At 41.2% G+C, this 23,863-nt stretch overlaps 1 protein-coding gene across 6 annotated transcripts in view; it reads right to left on the bottom strand.

Moving 5' to 3' along the window:
* Larp4b (La ribonucleoprotein domain family, member 4B) overlaps window positions 1–23,863 on the bottom strand; it is an 80,799-nt gene that overhangs the window by 28,281 nt on the left and 28,655 nt on the right. For 4 of the 6 annotated variants that reach the window (XM_006516476.3, NM_172585.3, NM_001311117.1 and 1 more), the window contains exons 3-7: window positions 22,209–22,268; window positions 9,245–9,392; window positions 8,870–9,016; window positions 2,339–2,417; window positions 653–789 (exon numbers count right to left, since the gene is read on the bottom strand). In XM_006516476.3, the coding sequence (XP_006516539.1) occupies window positions 653–789; window positions 2,339–2,417; window positions 8,870–9,016; window positions 9,245–9,392; window positions 22,209–22,268 (571 nt within the window). Of the gene's footprint in view, window positions 1–652; window positions 790–2,338; window positions 2,418–8,869; window positions 9,017–9,244; window positions 9,393–15,046; window positions 22,186–22,208; window positions 22,269–23,863 lie in introns of those variants that run through there. The other 2 variants (XM_011244254.3, XM_011244253.3) reach the window with 2 other exon arrangements.

Below are 23,863 nucleotides of genomic sequence, written 5' to 3'. Positions count from 1 at the left end.
AGGAACAGCGGTAACCTTAACCTCACAGTTGTGATGTTTCTTCACCTATGTACCCAAGTGTCAACACTAACTGGCTACAACCTTTAAATGTGGTACTTTATGCCAATCACATCTAAGGTGAAGGTATTTTCTCTCTTTTAAGAAAATAAAGTGGAAAAGGTAGTGAAGTCCCCCAAATCAAGTAGAATATAAATAAATAATAGTTTTGACACAAAAGGTAACATGTATCTCCTGAAGTGGCTGTGGATTTAGACACTATGTAGTATTTAAACATTCACTGTATGTGCCAAATTCTGGAGAAACAACTTTATTCCCAGTATCTTTCTAAGAAAAAAGAGAAACAATATTTCACCAAAGCTTAAGCAACAAGTTGGAAAGAAAATCATTTAGTAGCTAAACCAATATATATTTACTTCATAAATGTTATTATTTGTTTTGGTTTTTATTAATTTAGTAGCTGTCTTTAAAGATGTCTAATAAAAAGATTCTTTTTCTCCTTCAATTACCCATAATATTTGTGACCTTACACTGTAGGTTCAACCAATGTTCCTTCCTGTTCTAGGAGCCTGCGAAAGGTAAGAAGTCCAGAAAGAGAGAGTATCTCATTTACCCCAAGTCCTATAAATATAACCTTAAATCGTTATCTACTTACATCTTAGCACTTCAACAATCAAATCCACATCAGTACTGAGTTTCTTGATATGGTCAAGGTTAGCTACCGTTGTAATTGGCACATACTGATCACTGTCCATCTGGGATATAAGGTACATGTCGCTAGCAAGATTCTCCCTGTTGAAAGAAAGCAAACTCTTTTAACTGATATTTATTTAAAGGAACTTTCACCTCTAATACTACCAATTTTACACGAGGCATGGGTGTGGTGTGGGACAGCTTTGAAGTGAGAGCTGAGTCTAAACTCCATTTGATTATTTGCACAATTGATACAATCAAAATTAGCCACAAATGGATTCTTTGAACACATAGTTATAGCCAGGGGTGGTGCACACACTTTCATCTCCCAGCTTCCAGGAAGGAGAGAGACAATATGGATCCCTGAGTTGGAGGCCAGTCTGGTCTATGGAACAAGTTCCAGGATAGCCAGGGCAATAGAGAGAGACCCCGTCTTAAAGAAAAAGAAAAAAAAAACCCAAAAACAAAAACAACAACAAAAAACAATAAATAACTTAAAACAAGCAAAAAAGGGTGCAGTTGTAGTTCATCTTTGTTTTGGACAATGTTTGAGTAATTTATTAAAAATGTCCATCTTTTTGTTTTGTTTTTTAATAATAGGGAAATCTAGCTAAATGAATAAGAAAGCTACAAGAAATACAAAGGGCCAGGAGATAGTCCCCAAATGTACCCTAACATCTGGACACATGTTAAAGGTACTCCAAGTTTCAGCTTCTAGGCAGCCAGAGTTATTAACAAGAAGGAAACAGGATTAGCACCTGCAGCCAGGGTGGAAGGAAAACCATATACTAACAAGGAGGACACGATGTACTACTTTATGCCAGGCGGGCCAAAGAAAATGTTTCCTGTGAATTCTCAGGGAAACGACCGTATGTAATACAACATACACAGTCTCAAACATACCACAAAACAAAAACACAGTACTGGGTTTCACAGCCCTCCTTCAGTGAAGACCAAACAGTGAGAGGAGCCCTGCTCACCTGTCCCTCCTCTCAGCTATGGGAGAGCTACAACAAGGTTTGTAAATGGCAGGGAGTGGAACTTTGCAACTTGGACAAAAGTATGTTTCATTTTTACGGCATGCCATTTGCTAAAACTTGGTAATTTACTAGGTTGCGATAAAGCGAAGGAAGGATGCTTAGATAGTTACTTTATCTTAAGCAGGCCTTCTTGTCTTTGTGGGACCTTCTTTCAGACATGGTGATGTCCTCGGAGCTACAGGGTACTTCATTTGTTGCCAGTTACCTACCCATCCACATGTCTACTTTCACTAACTCAAAAGTTCAACGTTTTCCAACAAGTTGTCATTTAAGGGAAAGTAAGGCAAACATGTATTTAAATGTGAGTGCCATATAAATAAAGAAGCCCACTAAAGAGGTGTTTTGGACATTCATCTGAAGGTCGACAGCGTGTTCTGCATATGCTGAAATCCATAGTCAAACAACAGTCAGACAATCATCACCAAGGTGGATCTGAGGATCCCTGGCCTGGGGGTCACTACCAGTTCTCAATAGCACTTCTGATGAGTAGACAGGCATTTAGTTAGATATTTATAAACATACTACTATGAAAAATCACATTTGTAATCAATAGCCAATGTGTAATACAAGAGATATCAGACATTAGAAAATATCACTAACAGCCTTACCTAGATAAGCAGAATTCCAATGTTTTTTTAAGTACTTCCCGAGGGTCTTCCTGGCTTTCTGGTTGAGACTCATTTCCTCCTACACAGAAGTAATAAATAACTCAGGAAAAAAATGGCTTAAAATTTACCAAGCACATTGGTAATTCAGTACAGCATTTCAGTGATTTCACCTGCATATACGCACAATAATACAAAAAGTACTATTTTACCTGCTAGAAAAAAGTAAACTGTGAAAAAACAAAACAAACGCAATAACTGAGAAAGCAATGGCATTTCATTGGCCAAGTCTAGCAGTGACTCTGTCCCACAGCAGTCAGCACAGGCTTCCTTGGTATCTTGCCTTACTTCAGAAAAGGTTTTCAGGTAGCAAACAAGCACACTGACTCTAAAGAAAAGTAATTGCAAAAGAAAGCATCAAAACAAAGCAAAGAGAATACAGGTGAACCCAAACCACCCCAGTGGAAAGGTAAGGAAGAGAGTTGGAGACTGCTGATACGGGGGCCATTTGTTCTATAGGAGAGCTGTCAAAGGGGCAAATGAGAAACGATTTTATTAAAGAGTCCTCATCAGATTCTCAGGGCACAAGAGCTTGTTCTACATCTGGAGGAAACTGTTGCGGAAACGATGTTTGGGGCACCACAGGTATGTGTATATGGTCACAGACAGCAGCAGCAGGTGAGGCAATGGACTCTAGCAGTGTGACGTTCGGCTGAAAGCCCCTGCCACCTGTAGCACTCAGGACAACCTTGTCACCTAGTATTTAGTATCACTGGTTTGAAGGCATTGAACACATTGAGTTTTTGTACATAAGTCAGCCAAGAGAGGACAAAGGACACTTGTATTCTAAAAGTCAAGGTTAAAGACTAGTAAAAGGCAGACAAGGTGGGGGAATTCAGAACAAATGTAGAGCTGACAGTTCATAACAGTGTCTTACAGAGCATTCACAACATATGGAGCATTCACAAAATACATCTTCACTAGCAAAAAGAAACTAAACTGCAAAAATAACCAAGGAATAAAGATCATGAGACTTGAAAGTGAAAACTTGTGGCCTGTTAATCCCTGAACTGGAGACTTTCCCCAGGTTATCTCATTTAAACTCACATTCCAATCTCCATATTGAAGAGACAATTATTTGATACAGGAACTGTGAATTCAGCCTAAAAGAAGCAAGGCCCCAGCTCTCCCCAGGCCAGCATTCCACTGAGAGAGACAGACAAAGGACTGCTAAAGAAGCCATTGTCAGCATAATGAGACTCAAGTGACTCAGAAGAAACAGTCTGGGCACAGGCCAGAGTAGCATGGTGCTACCCTACGTGGAGGTGCCATTTGCTAATGGGGGAAAAGAGTGCAGTGAAGTTCAGACAGAGGCCCGAGAGGCAGGGTCAACAGACAGTAAGGAGGCTGTACAACAGTGGAGTGAAAAGGAAGTCACAGAGTGAAGCATGTATGATATTCAGGTCAAGGAGATTGTTGAAATTTTTATTTGAATGTGACTGGAACCAATTTGGGGGGGTGATATTTTGGAAAGACCACCATGGTTACATGGTACAGACAGAAAGAGAAGCTGCAGCAGTATGATCAAGATGCTAGCACAGTCACTGACGGAAGACTGCCCTCCAGGTGCCAAAGCCAAGTATGGAAGACAAAGGCCTGCCTGCTATTTAGCTCAGGAGCACACTAATGTTCCACTCTGCAGCAATAAAATGCCAGTGGCTACTGGAAGCATCTGGCCCATTGAGCCTACCATGTAAGACTACCTTGAAGTAGATGGGGACTGGAAGTGAGAGAAGGGAATGATTTAGTAGGATGAAGAAATCACCAACAAAAATGACAGTGGTCTGGGGTGACAGCTTAGTTGGTATGTGTTTTTGTGTAGGCAAATGAGGACTTGAGTTCAACCTCCTGATCCATGAGAGCTGACTATGAGGTTACACACTTGTAATCCCAACACTGGCTGGGAGTGGGGATGCGGGCAGAAACAGGCAGATCCTTGGAGCTTGCTAGTCAACTCCTCAGCCTAACCAACGAGGCCCAGATCCCACTGAGAGACGTGGTGACGTAGTTAGTATGTCTCTTGAAGAGCAACATTGGAGGTTGGCTTCTAGCCGCATGTATATTTACATGTAAGACACGTGCCTCCATGCGCGCGAGTACACGTACACGTACACACACACACAAAATACGTAATGTAAGAGCAGGGTGAGATATATAGCTCATAGTTAGAGCGCTATGGAGTCTGTTAGAGGCATGAGGTTCAAATACCACAGGGAGGAAAAACCAAAAACCAAAATCCACAAAACAGGCCTGGCCAGAATAGGGTCTTTTTTTTGTTTTGTTTTGGGTTTTTTTGTTTTTCGAGACAGGGTTTGTCTGTATAGTCCTGGCTGTCCTGAAACTCACTTTGTGGATCAGTCTGGCCTTGAACTCAGAAATCTGCCTGCCTCTGCCTCCCAAGTGCTAGTATTAAAGGCATGCGCCACCATGTCCAGCTTCAGAATAGGATTTTTAAAGAGCTAGATAAATGCAATTATCACACTTGTAAGGACAACTTAAGGCTTAAACAAATTCAGGAGGGACTGGTCAGGTCACGAGGCCATGATAAAGGCACAGAACAGTGCTCTGAAGGACCTTGATGGAAGGACATAGGTGTACAGAAGATACTGTGTAGGAATGATGGAGACTGGGGCTAGAGCGATGGCTCAGCAGTTAAGAGCACTGGCTGCTTATTCAGAGGTTCTGAGTTCAATTCCCAGCAAACACCTGGTGGCTCAGAGCCATCTGTAATGAGTTCTGATGCCCTCTTGTAACATGTAACATGTACATGCAGATAGAGTATTGACATGTACAAAGAGTATTCATATACAAAATTAATAAATCTTAAAAAAAAAAAAGCAGAGCTCTTCTCCTTTCCTCCTCCGCCATCATGCATGCTACGCCTGATTCTCACCATGTCTGCTCACAAGACTTTCAGAATCAAGTGATTCCTGGCCAAGAAACAAAAGCAAAATCGTCCTATTCCTCAGTGGATTTGGATGAAAACTGGTAGCAAAATCAGGTACACCTCTAAGAGAAGACACTGGAGAGAACGAAGCTGGTCTGTAAGGATTCACACAACGGCAAGACTGAGAGTTTATACTGAACTGTGGTCATCCATCAGACCTACCAGATGGAGTTCAACATTTTTAACCCGGAGTCTTGCTCATGTCTAAATTAGAGTGTTTGTCCAGCCATAAAATTTAGAACCTTTAAATAACAACCAGAATGACGGGAACCTGATGTAGCCCAGACTGATGTAGCAGTGCAGGAGGTTCACGATGGTGCGGATACACAGACAGTAAGCACAGCAGGCAAGCGAAGACTGTGCACGGTAGGAGAGGAGAGCTCATGAGGACAGGCTGCTGTGGGCGGGACTGACCGACACCAGTGAGACTCCAGTGAGTCACCACCAGCAGGAAGCAGATACAAGGACTGAGGCTACTTATAAAAAAAAAAAAAGTAAAATAAACGACCCAGTATTTTCCTTGGCATGAATGAGCACCACTCCTCAATTCTAACTATTGAACTATTAAGAAATCAATGGGGCCGGGCATTGGTGGCGCACACCTTTAATCCCAGCACTTGGGAGGCAAAGGCAGGCGGATTTCTGAGTTTGAGGACAGCCAGAGCTATACAGAGAAACCCTGTCTCGAAAAGACCAGGAAAAAAAAAAAATCAATGGGACGTCAGCAGGCTGTCAAGGACAGCAGCTACAATGTGAAGTTTCTTTGTCACCAAGTGTGCATTCCTGTCACATGATGAAAACAGTGCTTCATCTTCATCAATTTCTACTCACTCTTTAATATAAGCATGGTGGTGGAAAATACGTCAGAAGACTTTCAAACAGGAGTACCCCAGTACACGGCTGCTCCTTCTCAAAACTGTTAAGATTATAAAAACAAAGTCTAAGCACTGTTAAGAGTGAGGAGCCCAGAACAGGATGATGACTAAGTATAATGTGGTGTTCAAGGCAGAAAAAAAGACGTTAGGAAGAACATGTCATTCCTCATTCAGGTTTGTGGTAAGAGGAGAACAGAAAAGGCTGGTTGACAGGTGTGGTTCCTTCTGAGGGCAACTGCTGTCAAGGTAGATAGCGTGCTCTGCATTCTTGACAACGGGTCTTTCCCACTTCCTTCTGCCAGAAGCACCAGACAGTCTCTAATAGTCACTGTGAGGCCCCAAGCAAGCTCTTGAAAGTAAAATTCAGTCACAGTGCCCAGTAGTTTCAAACTCTCTTCCTGTCTCCCCGGAGCCTAACTACACTTCCAGTTTCCTACTGGCTCTGGTTCTCTGCTGTGGGTATCTACTCACCTCTCTGTCTACTCTATAGTTACTTTGTGACCTTACTCTTTTGCCTAGAGCTGAGGGTATTTTAGACCTGTTAGCTCCTCGCATGCTCAAGCACGCTCGAATACACGGACATCTTCAGGATTGCTCTGTTTTTGCTGTGAATTCTAACACACTCTTTAAATGGGTATCTGTATCACCGCATCCAAGGTTTTGATAGCCTAACAGAAGATGAAGCGTGCTGCCAAACAGTGTCTTCGTTCGGCACATGACACGGCACTGTCCTGACCTAACCACAGCTGGGCTGACCTGTGCAATATTGAGTCTGTTATTGTTTCACTCATCATGAATGGGAGGGAGAAATGCATGAAGGCCTACCCCTTGATGTTACTAGGTGCTAGGAGAGGGGCTATATAAACAATAGACCACTGATAAGCAGCGAGCATGCCAGTAACTAAGCCCCAATTTCGTCAAACTCAGTGGGTAAGACACCAGAATGATTGCTGGGAAGGAGAGGGGTTTTTGGGGGAAGGAAGGGTGGGAGGTAATGGGGTTGAAACAACTCAAACATCAGTACATACATGTATTAAACTGTCAAAGAATAGTAAAGAATAACATCTTAAAAGAATAAAGATGCTGGAGACACTGCGGAGATTCAGGCTGGGATCCCCGTGAGCTCTGCTTGAGGTGGCCTGGCCGGCGGCCTGCTCTCCTGCCTGTACTCCTGGGAGACTCTGGCCCACTGCAGTAGGAGCTCTCACAGTGGCTCCTTCTCAGCCTTCCCTTCATCTGCTTCCACCCCAGTGCTGAGGACTGAATCCAGTGCAGATGTTAACACTTTACAAACTGATAGGTTTTATAAATCACACCAGAAACAAAACTGGAGGTAAGGAACCATTTTCCCATTACCCACAAGCATTTCGCATTGGCATACACCCTAACTTCAAAGGAGAAGGTTTTTGTTTTCTTCCAAAAATAGCTTTAAATACCTGTTTACAAAGAACAAACTTTTGATTTAGAGTTTCCAGGCACACTTTAACATGTTATTTTACTTTTTGATATTATCTACTTGGTGCCTTTTGCAGCCTCTGTTCCCAGGTTAAGATTTAAATGCACCCTACACTCTCAGCTATCTCTGACTCCTTTCATTACTAGAGGACCCCACCACCCACTTATGCAATGCCTGTTACTCTCCCCTTTGAAATCTACTGTAAATGTCTAGCACTCTTCCCTGGTTCTGCCATCAAAAAGTCAACTTCACCATTACTCTAGTTTATCCCAACTATTAACCAGTTAGTGTTAGGTTAATGAGGAAGAGCTGATCAAGTCAAATTGCTAAATGCTGGTGAACCCTTTCTTAAATGGAGGTTTAAATCACTTAAATTCAAGATGGCTAATTCATATTTACTAGAAAGTAATGAGGTTTGATTTTTTTCTTTCTTTTATACATTCTTACCTTATTCACTTGACCAGTTTTAAAAAGACCTAGTGTTTAAAAAACATATTTCCTACCTAAGTGGCGATGCTTAATTTTGTCATATTTGAGAGTCTTAAACTAAATGAGGTTGTCTCACACAGCAGGGGCCTGGCCCCTTTGGTCTGCTCACTAAGATAATGCTTTCCTATATTTCCAAAAGGTGACAGTGAGCACCGCAGACTGAAGACAGGCCTTGGTTTAAAACCTGAGGTGATGACACGCTGCAACAATAAACACAAATTTAAAAAGGGAAAAATGTATCCAACAGGTTTGCTTCCCCAAGTTTCTTTCTTTCTGTCACTCTGCAGTAACAAGGGGACACAACACATCTGAAGTCCAGCTTCCAAAGCCTCTGTCCTATGTCTATGACTCTCAGCCTGCCTCACTCTCAATTCCTCTGTCAGTCTGGACACTTCACCCCATGAAAAACCTTGTGCTTCTCTACTCAATGCTATTTGTCTCAGAAGCCACTTGATTCTCCAGCACACTTTCCCTCCTGTATCCATCAGTCTCAAGGAACAGTAAAAGGAGGCAATGAAAAGTACACAGTTTAAAGAAAGACCAAGAAACTTTTGTCGCCATCACCATTGGCATCCAATCCTAGAACTGTAGTTTTATCCCAAGAGGATGTGTTAGAAGAATAACTTTTCCTTAAAGTAGTAAATTTTAACATTTAACAATTAAAATCCCAGATTCTAAGTGAAAACAAATTCATACAGCAGGCTTACCCGTATCGTTGTTCTCAGGCAGAGGTTCATATTCTGAATGGTCCAGAGCCAGAGTGCTCATGTCTGTCTGCTCTGCCTCCTGTGCGTCCGGGAGCGCTGCATTCTCTCGACTTTTGTCGCCATCACCATTGGCATCCAATCCTAGAACTGTAGTTTTATCCCAAGAGGATGTGTTAGAAGAATAACTTTTCCTTAAAGTAGTAAATTCCCTTACTACATTGGCATTACTCAAAGTTTTTAAATGGACTATAAAAGCTCCCAAGACTCTAAATCTAGCACAAACCAGGACACAGATGTGAATGGAAAAGACAGATTAACATGCGGAGGAAGGCAAAGGCTTGGCTAACAGCAAGCTGCTCCAGGCTCACTACTCACCCTGCTGGTCACAGTCTGTAGGATGGCCGGGAGCCTCTTCCCACGCAGCATTCACACCAACAGCTGCACTACTCGCTTCCAAATGTAACATATGAGTCCCCCATACCTTTGCATTAGGGTTTAGCTCTGAAACCTTAGTTGTTGGGACCTAGAAAAAAAATTCACATATATGTATTTTTATCCTAAGTTCAACAAATGCTGTTTTGTTAGTTTATAGTAAAAACAAACATTAGTATTAAGAGTTTAGGCTTAAAAGGCCAAACCTAGCTATTCACACACACCTTTGGGGTTAAATGAGGCTCAAAAAGAAACAAAGCTGACACAGTCAGAACTCTAGCTAAGTCACCCTTACAGTTTCTTCTAGGCCCAGGGCTTGCTACACACTACAAATGACTACAGATTCCTTCATTTCACTAAGTTCAGTCTCAAAACTTTATAACCTGTGATTTCCTGGATGACCTAACACAAATCTCAATTTATAGATTTACAAATTCAATACAATGGAAGTGAAACATCTTACTTATAAAGCTCTAAGCACTAAGCAAGAGATAGAAAACCAGAGCTCCTCCTAGCAGCTAAGACTCCCGAAACACCAGAGAAAGCCACAAATCACTAAGGCAGGAAAACCCCTTACACTCTCAGCAGAGCTACTCGCACCCATTCCTGAGAGCCTCCCTATTCTCTCCGCAGCTTCAGAACAACGAACTACCCAGAGCGACTACAGGAAGCTGCAGGTGAAGCTGACACGGCCAGTCTAGGGTTCTCACCTGTGCTAACACTACTACAGACAGCTGTGCAGTTACTGAATCTCAATAAACATCACCTGGAAATGACTTTTTCTTGCCAGTCTCACTTTTTAAAGTGAATAGGAATTTTTCAGATCTTGGTAATGGATAATTACCTAAGGGTATACTTGGTAGTGAAAGGGTGTGATCTTCATGTTCAGAATGGCTATTCAATTGTACAGAAGTTAGTCGAGGTCTTTAGACCTAGGGTCTGCTAAAATCTGCATGATTTTTTTTTAATGTACAGGTTTTAGAAATTTTAGAAAGAAAAAAAATTTTAGAAAGAAAAAAAATTCAGATTGTAGTAGTAGTAGTAGTAGTAGTAGTAGTGGTAGCAGCAGCAGCAGCAGCAGCAGCAGTGACATTGCCAGCTTAAAGCACTCGGCATGACACCTAGCACACACTGGGCACTCACTAAATCATTAGCTCACTGGTTATAATGACAACAGCAGCATCCCCTGCTCAGATGCTAGAGACCCCCTCCAAAGGCTGTCCAACTCAGAGCATCAGAACAAACACTCTTACAGGATCACCACCTCTCAGGCCTTGTTCAATTCCCACACACTACTGCTTGCTGTTTCTAGCGCACCAGCACTTCTGTACTTCGGTACATTTCCTTCTGGGACTTTGAGTCTTTGTATGTACATTTTACAGCTTAGCATATCCCCTCATTAAGTGGATCTTCTCCATTTCCTCCCCCCATCCAAAATAAATATATAGATAGATAATAGATAGATAAAATCTGTCTTTCTTCTACTTACAAACCCTGGATTTTTTTTCCCCCAACCCAATGAAAAATAAAACATCTCAGCAGTGGTTATTTCCCAAATACTAACTCCAATTTGCCACTGCACTCTTTCAACAAACTACTTGCCTTTTCTTTTCTTTCTTTCTTCTTCTTCTTCTATTTTTTTTTTTTTTTTTTTTGGTTTTTCCAGACAGGGTTTCTCTGTATAGCCCTGGCTGTCCTGAAACTCACTTTGTAGACCAGGCTGGCCTTGAACTCAGAAATCCGCCTGCCTCTGCCTCCCGAGTGCTGGGATTAAAGGCGTGCGGCACCACGCCCGGCACACTACTTGCCTTTTCAAGCACACCACCAGCCATGGTACCCTGAAGTAGCGCCTCCTCATGCAGAGACAAGGGGCCCCAGTCCTGGGTGTACCTCAAACTAGTGTTCTAAGCTGGGAACAGGGAGGCTGTGTTTCTCCAGGGTTCAGCATAGACAGTACCCATTTCTGCACTCAATAACACACGAGACACCGCTAATGAGTTTTGAGTTATATCAAGGAAGCATGGAGATTTGTAATTATAAACAGGCAGATTAAATCCACACTGTTGCAGGCATGGGGAGCTCCCAGGGAAACCCCTACAACTGTTTCTAACACTGCAAGTAGAAGGCTGCTGAGTCAAACAGTATTCACGTTCATTCTCTGAAAGGGACTCTGACCTTCTGCCACTGCCACTCACTGGGCAAAAACTAAAACCCCATGCCCACAAAACAGATGCCTAAGCAAGTATCCACCTGCAATTCTTTACTTTGGTATTTCCAAAAAGGCCAGAATTTTCCTCCAAGTAAGTGTAAGCAATAAACACTGATTCTTCAATCACAACCACACGTTTTAACAACTTTACTGAAGTATAACTTGTATATTTTTAAAGATTCCCACATATTTGGAATCATAAAACTAGCATCAGAATTCTCCAAAGAACCTGTTGTTTTAATTATAACTATTATTATCTGTATTATTATATTATTCTCTACCATATGACTTATTTTTTCTTTCCTGACTATATGCATACATCACTTTCTGGATTAAGCTCAGTTCTCTTCCCCAAACAGAAAATCAAGTTCTTCTATTTCAGTTTCATTCACTATATTAACAGACTCTTGTCACATGTACATACTAAATACATTCATTAAATTACTAATAGCAACTGACATTAATCTTTTTCATCTTAGTGCCTTTTGTAGCTGAGAAGTATGACCAATATACGTTCTGTAGTTTATAAAGACGGATTACATGGCTTCCTGGCTGTGAAGTGCCCACAAGCAGCACTCGGAGTTATTATTATAGTATGGCATAGTTAGTCTTCCATGGTGTCCACAGCTAAGCTGTGTCTGTGGCTCTACATAACTATGGGGTGGTAGACACCAGACACATTTTGCTTATCACTATATTGCTAATACCCAGCAGCATTCAGAACATAGTAGAAAGGTGCTTAATGAATACTTAACAGCACAGAAATGTACATTTTTCCACAACAGTTTTAGTTCAGAAATGACTTTGACCCTATGGGTAAGAAATTATTATATCTTGGGTGCTAAAGTGATGGCTCAGTGGCTAAATATAGGCTACTTTTTAGAAGGACACAACTGGAGAACTGGCAGAGGATCAGAGTTTAATTCCCAGTACCCACATAGTAGCTCACAACTTCTTACTCCAGTCCTAGGAAATCTGGAGACCTCTTCTGACCTCCCCTAAAACCAGCATGCTGTGCAGACATGCTACACAGATACATGCAGGCAAAACTTTTATGCACATAAAAAAAAATCTAAAATGAGAAATGTTTAAAAAGGAAAGGAAGAAATCATTATTTAAGTGAGAATATCCAAGCCAGATGTCAGGAAAGCTATACAATTTTGAGCAGTTAATTAGGATTTGGAGAGAGTACTGAAAAGAAATGATGCGCGAAGAGACTGCCAAGACCCACTGGCATAACAACAGAAAGTCACTGCATTCTGCACTCCTACTACAATTGCAACAAGCTTAGGGGGAGGGGGATCACTACCCCCATTTCATGTGAAAAATCAAGAAAAAGAAAGGCTAAATACCTGCCAATGGTGATGATATTATTAGAAAATTATACCCTAATATCAGCAAACTCAAAATGTGACTTCTCAAAATTCACATGAAAAATATTTTTAACAAAGACCAACCTACTACTATTTATTTAAAAGATGGGTTTTGCTTGTAGGTATATGAAACTTGTAAAGGATTATCATCAAGAACCCTAGTTTTACCTGCCTGGATCTATGAGCCAGAATTATTTTTTCTCTGAAAATGTATGGGTTGGTCAGTTATTAAAACCAGAAGCAAGCTGAACATGGCTGCCACTTGAACTTGGCTGTGAGGTAGGTAACTGGTTCTCTTTGAAAGATGAGGCAACCCACCTGCAGGCTCTGATGCTTTGTGCATTCTGTCTCACCAACAGGCTGCAGAGCAGGTCAGAACTAGGAGTGTCAGAGTGGGGAAGTAACGGGGAAATTAAAATAGATGAGACAATAGAGCAAAGGGTAGAGTGCCTGAGGAAAGCCTGTATGTATTCCTGGAGTTGCCCTGAGTTCTGAGCCACTCAATGCTACTTCTGTCCCTTTAGCAGTAAAGAGACACAGCACCCAGCCTGGAGAGATGGCTCAGCGGTTAAGAGCACTGACTGCTCTTCCAGAGGTCCCGAGTTCAATTCCCAGCAACCACATGGTGGCTCACAACCATCTGTAATGAGATCTGGCACCCTCTTCTGCTGGTTTGTGGCTGAAGATAGCAACAGTGTATGTATGAATGTATGTATGTGTGTATGTATATATGTATGTGTGTGTGTGTGTGTGTGTGTGTGTGTGTGTATATATATATATATATTACAAAAAGACAGAGAGAGAGAAAGTAAAACACACCTCCCAGTATAGGATTAGTTTAAAATGTCTGTGACAAGACTTTGGAAGTAAGTTTTAAAATGAAGGCAACACCATTAAACATGATACCAGAAATAAGTATACTGCTTGAACATTATCTAGTAATTGAAAAGCCAGCTTAAAACAGCATATATCTTGCTTCAAGCCACAAGGATAAAGACAGCACTCAGTCTGCATGTTGCATAAATGTACCAAACAGCAACTGATAACGAGCTACTGTGTATACTTAAAGAACAGAGAAAAAGTAGGCGAGGCAAGACTGATAGGCAATTCATTCAATTACATGACTTGCTTATCCCTATCTTACAAGTATCTCCTTAATATCTAAGTGAAATCTTCCTATTGCCAAGCTTTTCTTACTGATCCCTATAAAAATCACTACAAATAAATTACTAGCTGAATAAAAAAATTCCTATTTTAGGTCAGCCTTTTGTGTCTATATGGGTTTCACATCCACAAATTCAACAAGTCACAGATCAAAAATATTTGAGGAGGGACTTCTAAACACAACTTTTTCTTGCTATTTCGCTAAAAAAGATAGTGCAAGGTATTAGGTATTTTAAGTATTTTAGAAAACCATAAAGTATGCAGAAGAATGGTTTTGGTATCCATAGGGTCTTGGAACCAATGCCCTTCACATACAAAGGGATAAGTATATGTCCTTTCCTTACTAATACGTTGGTACGTGTGTATTATGAGTAACACTGGTTTCCTGTTGCTGAATAATAAATGCATTTATTAAAGAACTTCTACAAAGATGCTCAAGTTAGCTACCCAGTGTCAGTGGCAAAACTTCTTCCAAACCATGGAGGTCGGGACATAAGTGATTTCCATCTAAACTAAGATTTTAGGTCCAGATAAGTAGCAAATTTTTCTGTCTTAGACATACATACTACAAATAGAAAACACACTTGAAATGTATTTGTGTTCTGCAAGTGTGACATGTTGTTGGTGACTTCAAATACTTGCTGAAACACATCACACTGCCCATGTGACAAGAACCTCTCTCAGAAGGGTAAGGTACACTTAGCAAAACAGTATCCATATGAAAAGGTCTACACAATGCTGTGGTCTACACAATGCTGAGTGGGGGTTAATTTGAGAGGCATGCTTTAACATCAACTTTTTACACACAAACTCTGATTTATATGTCAATAATTCACATGTATTTTTCATTCGAAAAAGGTTAAATTGATGCTTCATGCATTCAGTCTTTAAAAAGCATCCAGACTGCCCACAACCTAGAACTAACTAATTTTTATAAACACAATCAAAAGGCAAAAACTGGCACAGCACAACACAAAAAGACCAAGAGAGCATACTTACTAACTGTCCACCTCTACTTGGCCATCCCCAAATAACACCATCCTCTGTCACTGGCAGCTGAAAAGGGGTCTGTTCCAAGGAAAATGAAGTATTTTCTAAGTATTGGGGCTTGCTGTGTAGATCCTCATTAAAAAATTGAGCATCTTCTGTCATGTTCTCTGTGGCTGTGTTAGCCCACAGATAGCCCACTTGATATCTGCCACACCCACCTGCCAGTCCTGAAAGTGCCTGGCTTGCTAGTCCTCCCACAGGGTAATAGGAAAATTCATTCAAAAAATGAGCATAGAACTCTTCAGGGATCCTGTGCCAATCCATTTCTGAGGGATTTTCAGATACACCCTCTGTGGGTGATGCAATGTGGTCCTGGTCCGCACTTGGCACTACACATCCTGTGTTGTCAGCTGGGATGGCAGGAATAGCCAGGGGAGCATTACCAGGACTAGCTGCAGGCATATCTACTCGTATAGACTTGACATCAATCAAAGAAGAGCACACTTCAGAAGAGTCATGTAATGCTGTTTTCTTAAAAGTCACGTCAGAGTTTCCCAAAAACTGTATCTCCCCATGTAAAGTGGACTCTTTAACTGTGGACCTGGCTTTTTTCCTTTTTGTCTTGCATGGGCCTAAGCAGCCAGTGCTGTTAGGATTGTTACTGTCTTTATCCAAACCAAGTGTCTCGTTCTCTTCTTTGCATGTTAGCTTTTCTTTGCTCAATTCTGACGCATCATTACCAAAGGCTTTAGAAACATCTTGAATTGATTCAGTGTTAATGAGACACAGGTCTGGGCTTCTGTCACTGTTGGCCCACTCCTCTTCAGGTGACAATAAACTGTGGTTTAAAGGTGGCACAACTGTAAGGTCTGGGTCTTCATTCACACCATCAGTTCTGTAACTGTTTTCAATTTGATTAGTTTCACAGTCAGGATCTGCTGCTATGCCAATACCAATACAAGTTACCATATTCCCATTGGGCACAACCTTGCTAAGAACACTGGTTTCCCAATGAAAACTGGACTCGGCATTTCCTGTGTTCTTCTCACAGATCTCTCTATAATTAGCTTTCTGTGGTTCCTTTTCAGCGTTTGCTAGTACATAGGGCCCACTGAATTGGTTGTGTAATACACCAACCAAGCTCTTCACATGTACTTTATCTCCTGTTTTGTCATGTAGGCCTGTTTCCCTTGCTTCAGGACCAGTACAAGTGAAAATAAATGCAGGGGGTGTTACTGTGCCCTGATGCGGTCTGGAGTGAGACTCGTCATTTGGCATTCTTTGTGAAAGTCCAAGCTTCAGGAGATCCGCCTTCTGGACCACCTCTTCTGTGTCTGGTTCACTTTTCACTTGCGTTAAATCATAAGTTTCTCTCTGAGCCTTGTCTGCCCTATTACCTCTACAGACATCTGCTTGACACCAACTTTTCAACTCCCTCTTGGCACGGCTCTCCGTCTCTAAAATGCTCATTTTATCCTCATCTTGACAAATGGAACTATTTTCAGAACACAAGAACAGCTCACCTCTGTTTGCCAGCTGGATACTTCCAGTTTCCAGATTGCTATCCCCCAAGGGTTGCTCCTCCACACACACTGGTCCCCGGTGGGATATAGGATTAGGGCCATCAAGTTTGCTCAAGGCAGCTTCTTTGAAATTAGCATGAACTGGGAGATAGTCCCTGTCTAAGCTCTCTGACGCTAACTTTTCAGGACTTAAATTAATCTTATCTAGACCAAAGGAAAGGGTCCTACCTGACCTGCTAACACTGATGTGGAAGTAATCATTACAGTCTAGTGGCTTTTCAGAGTTGTGCTCTCTTTCCATTTTAGAGTTTAAACTTTGACAAGTGCTAACTGTTGTAGCCGCAGGTTCAGCAATCCCATCAACATGGGAACTATCACTTGGTAAATTAACAAGTGAATCACCCATCTGACTTCCTATTCCTGAAGCACTGCTCTCTCTCTCTTCAGATACAGCACACATGCGCTGTAATGAGTCACTGCCTATGTTAATAGTTAATTCAGGGAGTAGGCCAGTATTATGTAATATACTATGTTCTGTGTGATCTTTAGGGAATTTGGCATGAACTTTTGCCCTTAGAGACTCAGCTTGCAGGTCACTGATGAGTGCTTCATCAGATGCAGCACTGTCCACCAAAGGATCAGAACTCCATTCACTTCTCTCACTAGACACTTCTCTTGTGTCACGTGGGCCGAGGACATCTTGGGGTAAGAGCTCTTCCTGCTGCAGCTTTCGCTCTCCTGCCCTCTGTATGGCATCTGAGGCAGTATGCTCTTCCCTGTTATCTAAGGGCCGATCCTCTTGGAAAACTTGGTAAGTAACAGCTGAATGGCTTTCTTCTGCAGCTGTTCCATACATGGGAGTGAACAGTCCCTCATCCATGTTCATACAATCCAGATCTACAGCACAAATACTATAAAATCTGCTTTCCCTTGAATTCTTACACAGTTTGTCACCAACACAAATACGGGTTGTATTTTGCAACTCTCCAGCAGACACACTAACAGAGTTACTCTCATTTAAACTACTGATTCCACCATTTAGCACGTTTTCTTTTTCTAATGAGTTTTTGCAAGTGGCCAGGTAACATTGTAGATGGTCACTTACAAAAGTTTTCTCCTGCTGGTCAGAAGACATGGGCACACGTGAGAAAGGCTGGTCATTTTCAGAACAAGCCTGTCTATCACTATTCATACCCAGTGGATCACTGGCAATCTCAGAATTCTCTTCGGTAGCAACAGTATCTAAATTCTTGTTAACCTCATCTAAATTTTCAGACCCATAAAAGAACTCAGAAGTGGTAGAGGAATTAGAATTCAATGACTGCTTTGATCTATGATCCTGTTTGTGCCTGGACCTGGTAAAAACTCTAGTCCACACAGTAACACCAGCGGCTGCTCTGCTGGGTCCATTTTCAACAGTATGAAGCTCCTCACCTTCAAGGGTATCAAATAATGAAGATAAAGTTTTACTTATCTTGGTCTCCGGTTTCTTCTCTTCCACACATTTTTGTAACAGGCCAATTTTCTCATTGTCACTGTCATTACTGAGTTCTTTGCTGAAGCAACAGCCCATATCGAAACTTCAGAACTCACATCACAATGTTCGTCCTTTTTTGCGCCTCTACAAATGTGTCTCACACTAACTTGCTACAGTTTGGAGACTAAGCCAACAGCCCATACCAAAAATAGCTCCTTGCAAAGTAGTCACATGCTCCTGCCACTCAAATCCAAATCCTAATGACAACAGAGTCCTGCCTGACATTCATCAGACTTCTTGTGCTGAAGTTCAAATGGCACATGGAATCTAAAGCTGCAGAACAGCCAGCCGGAGGAGAACAGAAACATATACATGGTTTTATCTGATTTTCAAACACTTAACTCTAAAAACAACTCAAGTTCTTTAGCACAGCCAGAAGAAATTTCAAACTTCTGTTCTTTTTTTTCAGTGTTTCAGTATTACCTGGATTATATTTCATAAGACAACAGCCACCAAAAAATTTAGTTTGCAAAGTCCCTTTAAAGAAAACAATACCAGAACCTTACTCTGTACACTTACAACCATGAGACTTCTAGGCGAGAGGCCCCGTGAGACCCTGCTGTGCAAGCCTGAGCTCAATACCCAGATGGCACACGGGACCTCCACATGTTCCATGTGGCACAGGTACTTGCCCTTGCACACGCACATACGTGCGCGCACACACACAAATAATCGTAAAAACTCTACATTTTAGAGTTACTTAATTTCTAGCTTTAAAACACCCATGGAAGGAGTTACAGAGACAAAGTTTGGAGCCGAGACGAAAGGATGGACCATCTAGAGACTGCCATATCCGGGATCCATCCCATAATCAGCCTCCAAACACTGACACCATTGCATACATTAGCAAGATTTTGCTGAAAAGACCCAGATATAGCTGCCTCTTGTGAGACTAAGCCGGGGCCTAGCAAACACAGAAGTGGATGATCACAGCTATTGGATGGATCACAGGGCCCCCAATGGAGGAGCTAGGGAAAGTACCCAAGGAGCTAAAGGGATCTGTAACCCTATAAGTAGAACAACATTATGAACTAACCAGTACCCCCCAGAACTCGTGTCTCTAGCTGCATATGAATCAGAAGATGGCCTAGTCGGCCATCAGTGGAAAGAGAGGCCCCTTGGTCTTGCAAACTTTATATGCCTCAGTACAGGGGAATGCCAGGGCCAAGAAGTGGGAGTGGGTGGGTAGGGAGGGTATGGGGGACTTTTGGGATAGCACTGGAAATGTAAATGAAGAAAATACCTAATAAAAAATGTTTAAAAAAATTCTTAATGTTAAGAAATCATGTTAATTCTGTCAGGCAAAACAATAGAATGACAAAAAAAATCCATTTTGAAGTGTTGATGGTGAGATAACGAACTGTCCAGAGAATAAAGTTCTTCTATGCACGTGTAGAGTGTTGTGTGGGGCAGAACTGAAGCACGAGAGTGAGAGCTAGGCTGACTGCTAGGGTTCATGATGCCTGCACTGAGATGCACATACTATTGTCTTTACTCTTTAGATAGCTGAAATTTGAAATTATGAAAGAAAATGCACTGGTATTTCTACTAAGAATTCTCCTAAAATCACTATATACTGCTACAGCATTTAACCTGTAGGACTCTGTGCTAAAAGCAGGCAGTTGTCATTTACAAACAAAATGCAAGTACTGGCTATTTTCATGAGTGTGAACCTACTTACTTATGCATACATGTAGTAGTTAATCTAACATTCACTCAGAAACAATGTCATCAAAAGGTATAGTTTCTCCATGGGGGCTGGGTGAAAAGCTAAGTCCTGGAAGTTAAACCATAGCCTTGTAAATGACAAGCAAGCACTCTACCACCAAGCTTTAGCCCAAGACAGTTCCTTTGCCTAAGTTCTCTGATGTTGTTTTTAAGTAGTTTTGAAAGCTTATTTCTGATTGGACACAACGGCATAGTGGATAAAGGCACTTGCTGCCAAGCCTGACAATCCCAATTTGACCCCTGGGTCCAACTTATAAAACAAAAAAACCTGATTTCCCTTAAGTTGCCCTCTGACCTAACTAATCCTACACACACACACACACACACACACACACACACACATACATACACAAGGAATAATTAAATATAATGAAATGCTTAAAGTCATTCTGACACAGTCCAAACTTTACTGACTTGTCTACGGAGTTAGTGCATAAGAATCAAATAATAATATTACGAGTAGAAAAGAACATGGCACTCCCCAGAAAAGCAAGCACTAACATGGCCTGTCTTTATCCAACAGCATCTTTGCTCATTTATGGTGAAATACAACAGAACCACTATAACAGAAAACGCCTGAGGCCAAAGCAGGAGGATTTATAGAGTCTGAGTTCCTTACTGGGCTTCCAATGGTGACTGTTTCCTTCTGGCAGAATCTGTGGCTCTAACTGATAACCTTGTCAAATTTCAGTCATCAGATCTTGTTTCTTCCTTAAGTAGATCACATCATAGAGGCCCAGAGTCTTCAAACTATGTCCAAAGCCATCCCATCCCTATCTGTGTTAGCCTCCTCTTGCTACCAACATCAGGACCTTAGGCAGAAAGCAGCTGTAAGTGCTGTGCCCATCACTCTTGCATCTCTGCCCACTGCAATCTCGCTTCCACTCACGTTACCCTGGGATCCACGCTTGCTGAGGTCATAGCTGATGGCCTGCTTTGCTCCAGTTCTGTCAAGTCAGTTGGTTCCTATTCACTTCCTTTCTATCTTAGCCTAACACTTTCATTTCCTCATTCCGTCGGCTACTGAGGGTTGAGGGCCAGGGATTAACTGTAACTGTCCACCAAAATGCTCGGTGCACCACCGTTACTTGGAAGATAAGGCAAGGTGATTGAGAGTTCAAAGCCAACATGGACCACACATACAGGAAGATTCCAACTCACAAGAAAAGTTCTAGAAATACAAGACTGTAATGACTGTACAACTTAGCAAACTACTAAGTATCATCAAATTCTACACTTAAGCCTAACATAAATAATAATTAAATTCAAGTGTAGTGGAATATACACACACATCTCTGCACCTAAGAGAAGCCGGGGCAGAAAAGTCACAAGTTCAAGGCTGGCCTGGACTATGTAGCAAAATCTCACCTTAGGGGAAAAAAAAATACTAACATATAATAATACATGAAAGAAGAGTAGAATGATAAGGAAAATATACAACAATAGCTAAAGGAAGTGTCTTGGAGGCTAAATTGGAGGCTAGTTTCAGGATCATACATGGGGTATGGAGACATACATTCAGGCACTAACACACACACATAAAATAAATCTTTTTTTTTTTTAAAGTAGATGATGGGTTAGTGAGATGGCTCACCGGGTAAAAGTGCCACCCACCAAGACTGATGATCTGAGTTCAGTCTCCGAGAGCCACATGTTTGAGAGAACTAAGTCCTACAAGTTGTCCTCTGACTTCTATGTGCTAATTTCATAGATGTTATGTATTTCAGAGAATAGATCACTAATGTTTATTATACTGTAAAGTTCCTAAGAGTTGTAAAATACTTAAAAGATAAACTAAATTTGTAATATTATGGAGATGTACTTCCTATATGCACATATACATGCAAAAAGCAAGATTTAAAACAATGAACTCCCACTCCCTTATCCTTTTCTCCAAACAAACAAACAACAAACCATGTCTCATGTCTCTGCTCTGTATGAAAAATGAGCCTGAGCCCACCCTTGCTTCTTGCCTCCCATGACAGGGTGAGAAGTAAGAGCTACCACAGCCATTACACAGTCCTGAGGATCTCCCCTAACATATGAGGCAAATCCTCTACCAGCTGAGCTAGATAGTTAGCCTGTTTTCTTGTTCTTTTATTACTTAGGATTTGACTTGAATACTCCAAAAGTTATCAAAATGTAAAGCTAATCATATACATACGTAACAGATTAACTGTCATAAATACTTGAGAATAAACTACTATGTCTGACACACTGTGAAAAAGAGAGTATGAACATTTAGCACACTCAGGGCACAATGCCGAATAGATCCACCTTTTAAGAAACGCCGACATCTTACTGAGTGCCTCTCCATATGTGTGTATTGGGTAATAACCTGCAGTCCTGGCTGTGGTTGGGCAGTCTGTGATTACTGAATTACCTGAGTCAAAGCTGGGAGGGACCTTGTTTGAGAAGTGGTTTGCGATATAGGACCATTCATCTGTAAAATTGAAAACATCAAAAACTCCATTATCATAACATTAATAAAACATAATTTTAAACCATAGCAATTTAAGTAAAACCAAACCCACTGGGAAAAAAAAAAATCACAATTTTATATAGCAAGAAATCTGTAAATAATGATATCCAGAAGTACAGTGGCACCTTAAAATGTATAACTTCTGAAGTTCTACCTAAACATTACAAACAAAATCTCTGGTAGTTTCAAATTGAGGTAATTTTAAAAGGCTGTTTTTCCCAACATCACTTAGAAGCTTTAAATATTATTGTTTGACAGGATTAAAATTGTTTTCAGATGTATTATTTTTATGAATGTATGCATGTATGTATTCACACGTGTGTGCAGGTGCCTTCAGGGACCACAGGATGGTGTAAAGCTGCAGTTACAAGAGGCTATGAGCTCGCCAGGGTGGATGCTGGGGACTGACCCCTGCAAGAGTAAGCAGTGCTCTCAAACACTCGGCCATCTCTCTAGCCCAAGGCTAAAATTCAAAGGTGGCCAAAACAACACACGAAAAGTCAAATAAAGTCCTATCTCTTCACATATAATTCACTATATACAATACTTCGTTTTTAGGGTTATTTTATGTGCATGAGTGTTTTGCCTACATGCATGTCTATATGCCTGGTACCCATGGAGGTAGGAAAGAAGGGTCAGGTTCCGTAGAACTGGAGTTAGAGATGTAAGTAAGTCATAAAGTGAGAGCTAGGAATCAAACCTGGGTCCCCTGCAAGAGCAACGAGTGCTCTTAATTGCTGAGCATATGTCTCCAGCTCACATTTTCTTTCATTATTTTATTATCTTTTGTGTTATGTGTATATGTACACATTGTGTGTGGGTGGGTGGGTGATGCGAGTGTGCATATGGGAGTCAAAGAACAGCTTTGACAAACTTGTTCTCTCCTTCCACTGTGGAACACAGCAAATCACATTCAGATTGGCAGGCTTGTGTGGCAACTGCTTTTACTCACTTTGTGGACCCCAAATTGCATTTTCCTGATTCAAAGCTCTAAGTATCTAAAGTTATGTCTTTTGCTTTCTGTATCACCTAGTACTTGTAGTTTCTGCTAATAAAGCTGCAGATATTTTTTTTTCAAACAAATATGGTTCAGCCTGAAATATTACAGCTTGCTACCAGGAAAAAAAGAAACAGAAAAATGGAAACTAGAATTTCTACTACTTTCTCCTCAAGTATACCATAAAACAATATGTCACAAGGCCCTCATTCCAGAGGGAATCTGGAGGAATGCCACACACAGATATCAAAAAACCAAAAACCAAAAACAATCTGAACGCTCTAGCTAAGTTCCCAGCTAATACCATCAGATCACATCGTCTTTTAGATAATTATGCTTCAATATAGCTATCCACTTCTTTTACTATAAAACTTAGCATAGTTGGCCCTGTAGGTCTTTCTCTCTGAAATCTGAAAGCTTCTGTGTATCTCTTGCTGTAGAGCTCTCAGCCAGGAACACTGATGAATAAGTTCTTGTTCCTCTGTTCTCATTTGATACACATGGTCTAAGAAACTTTATTAGTGTTACTGTTAACCTCTGCTTTAGTCCAATGTAGAGT

This window comes from Mus musculus, chromosome 13, assembly GCF_000001635.26.
Source record: "Mus musculus strain C57BL/6J chromosome 13, GRCm38.p6 C57BL/6J".
NCBI lineage: Eukaryota > Metazoa > Chordata > Mammalia > Rodentia > Muridae > Mus > Mus musculus.
The sequence above is the reverse complement of the archived record's forward strand: the minus strand, read 5'-3'. Positions and strand labels throughout refer to the sequence as shown.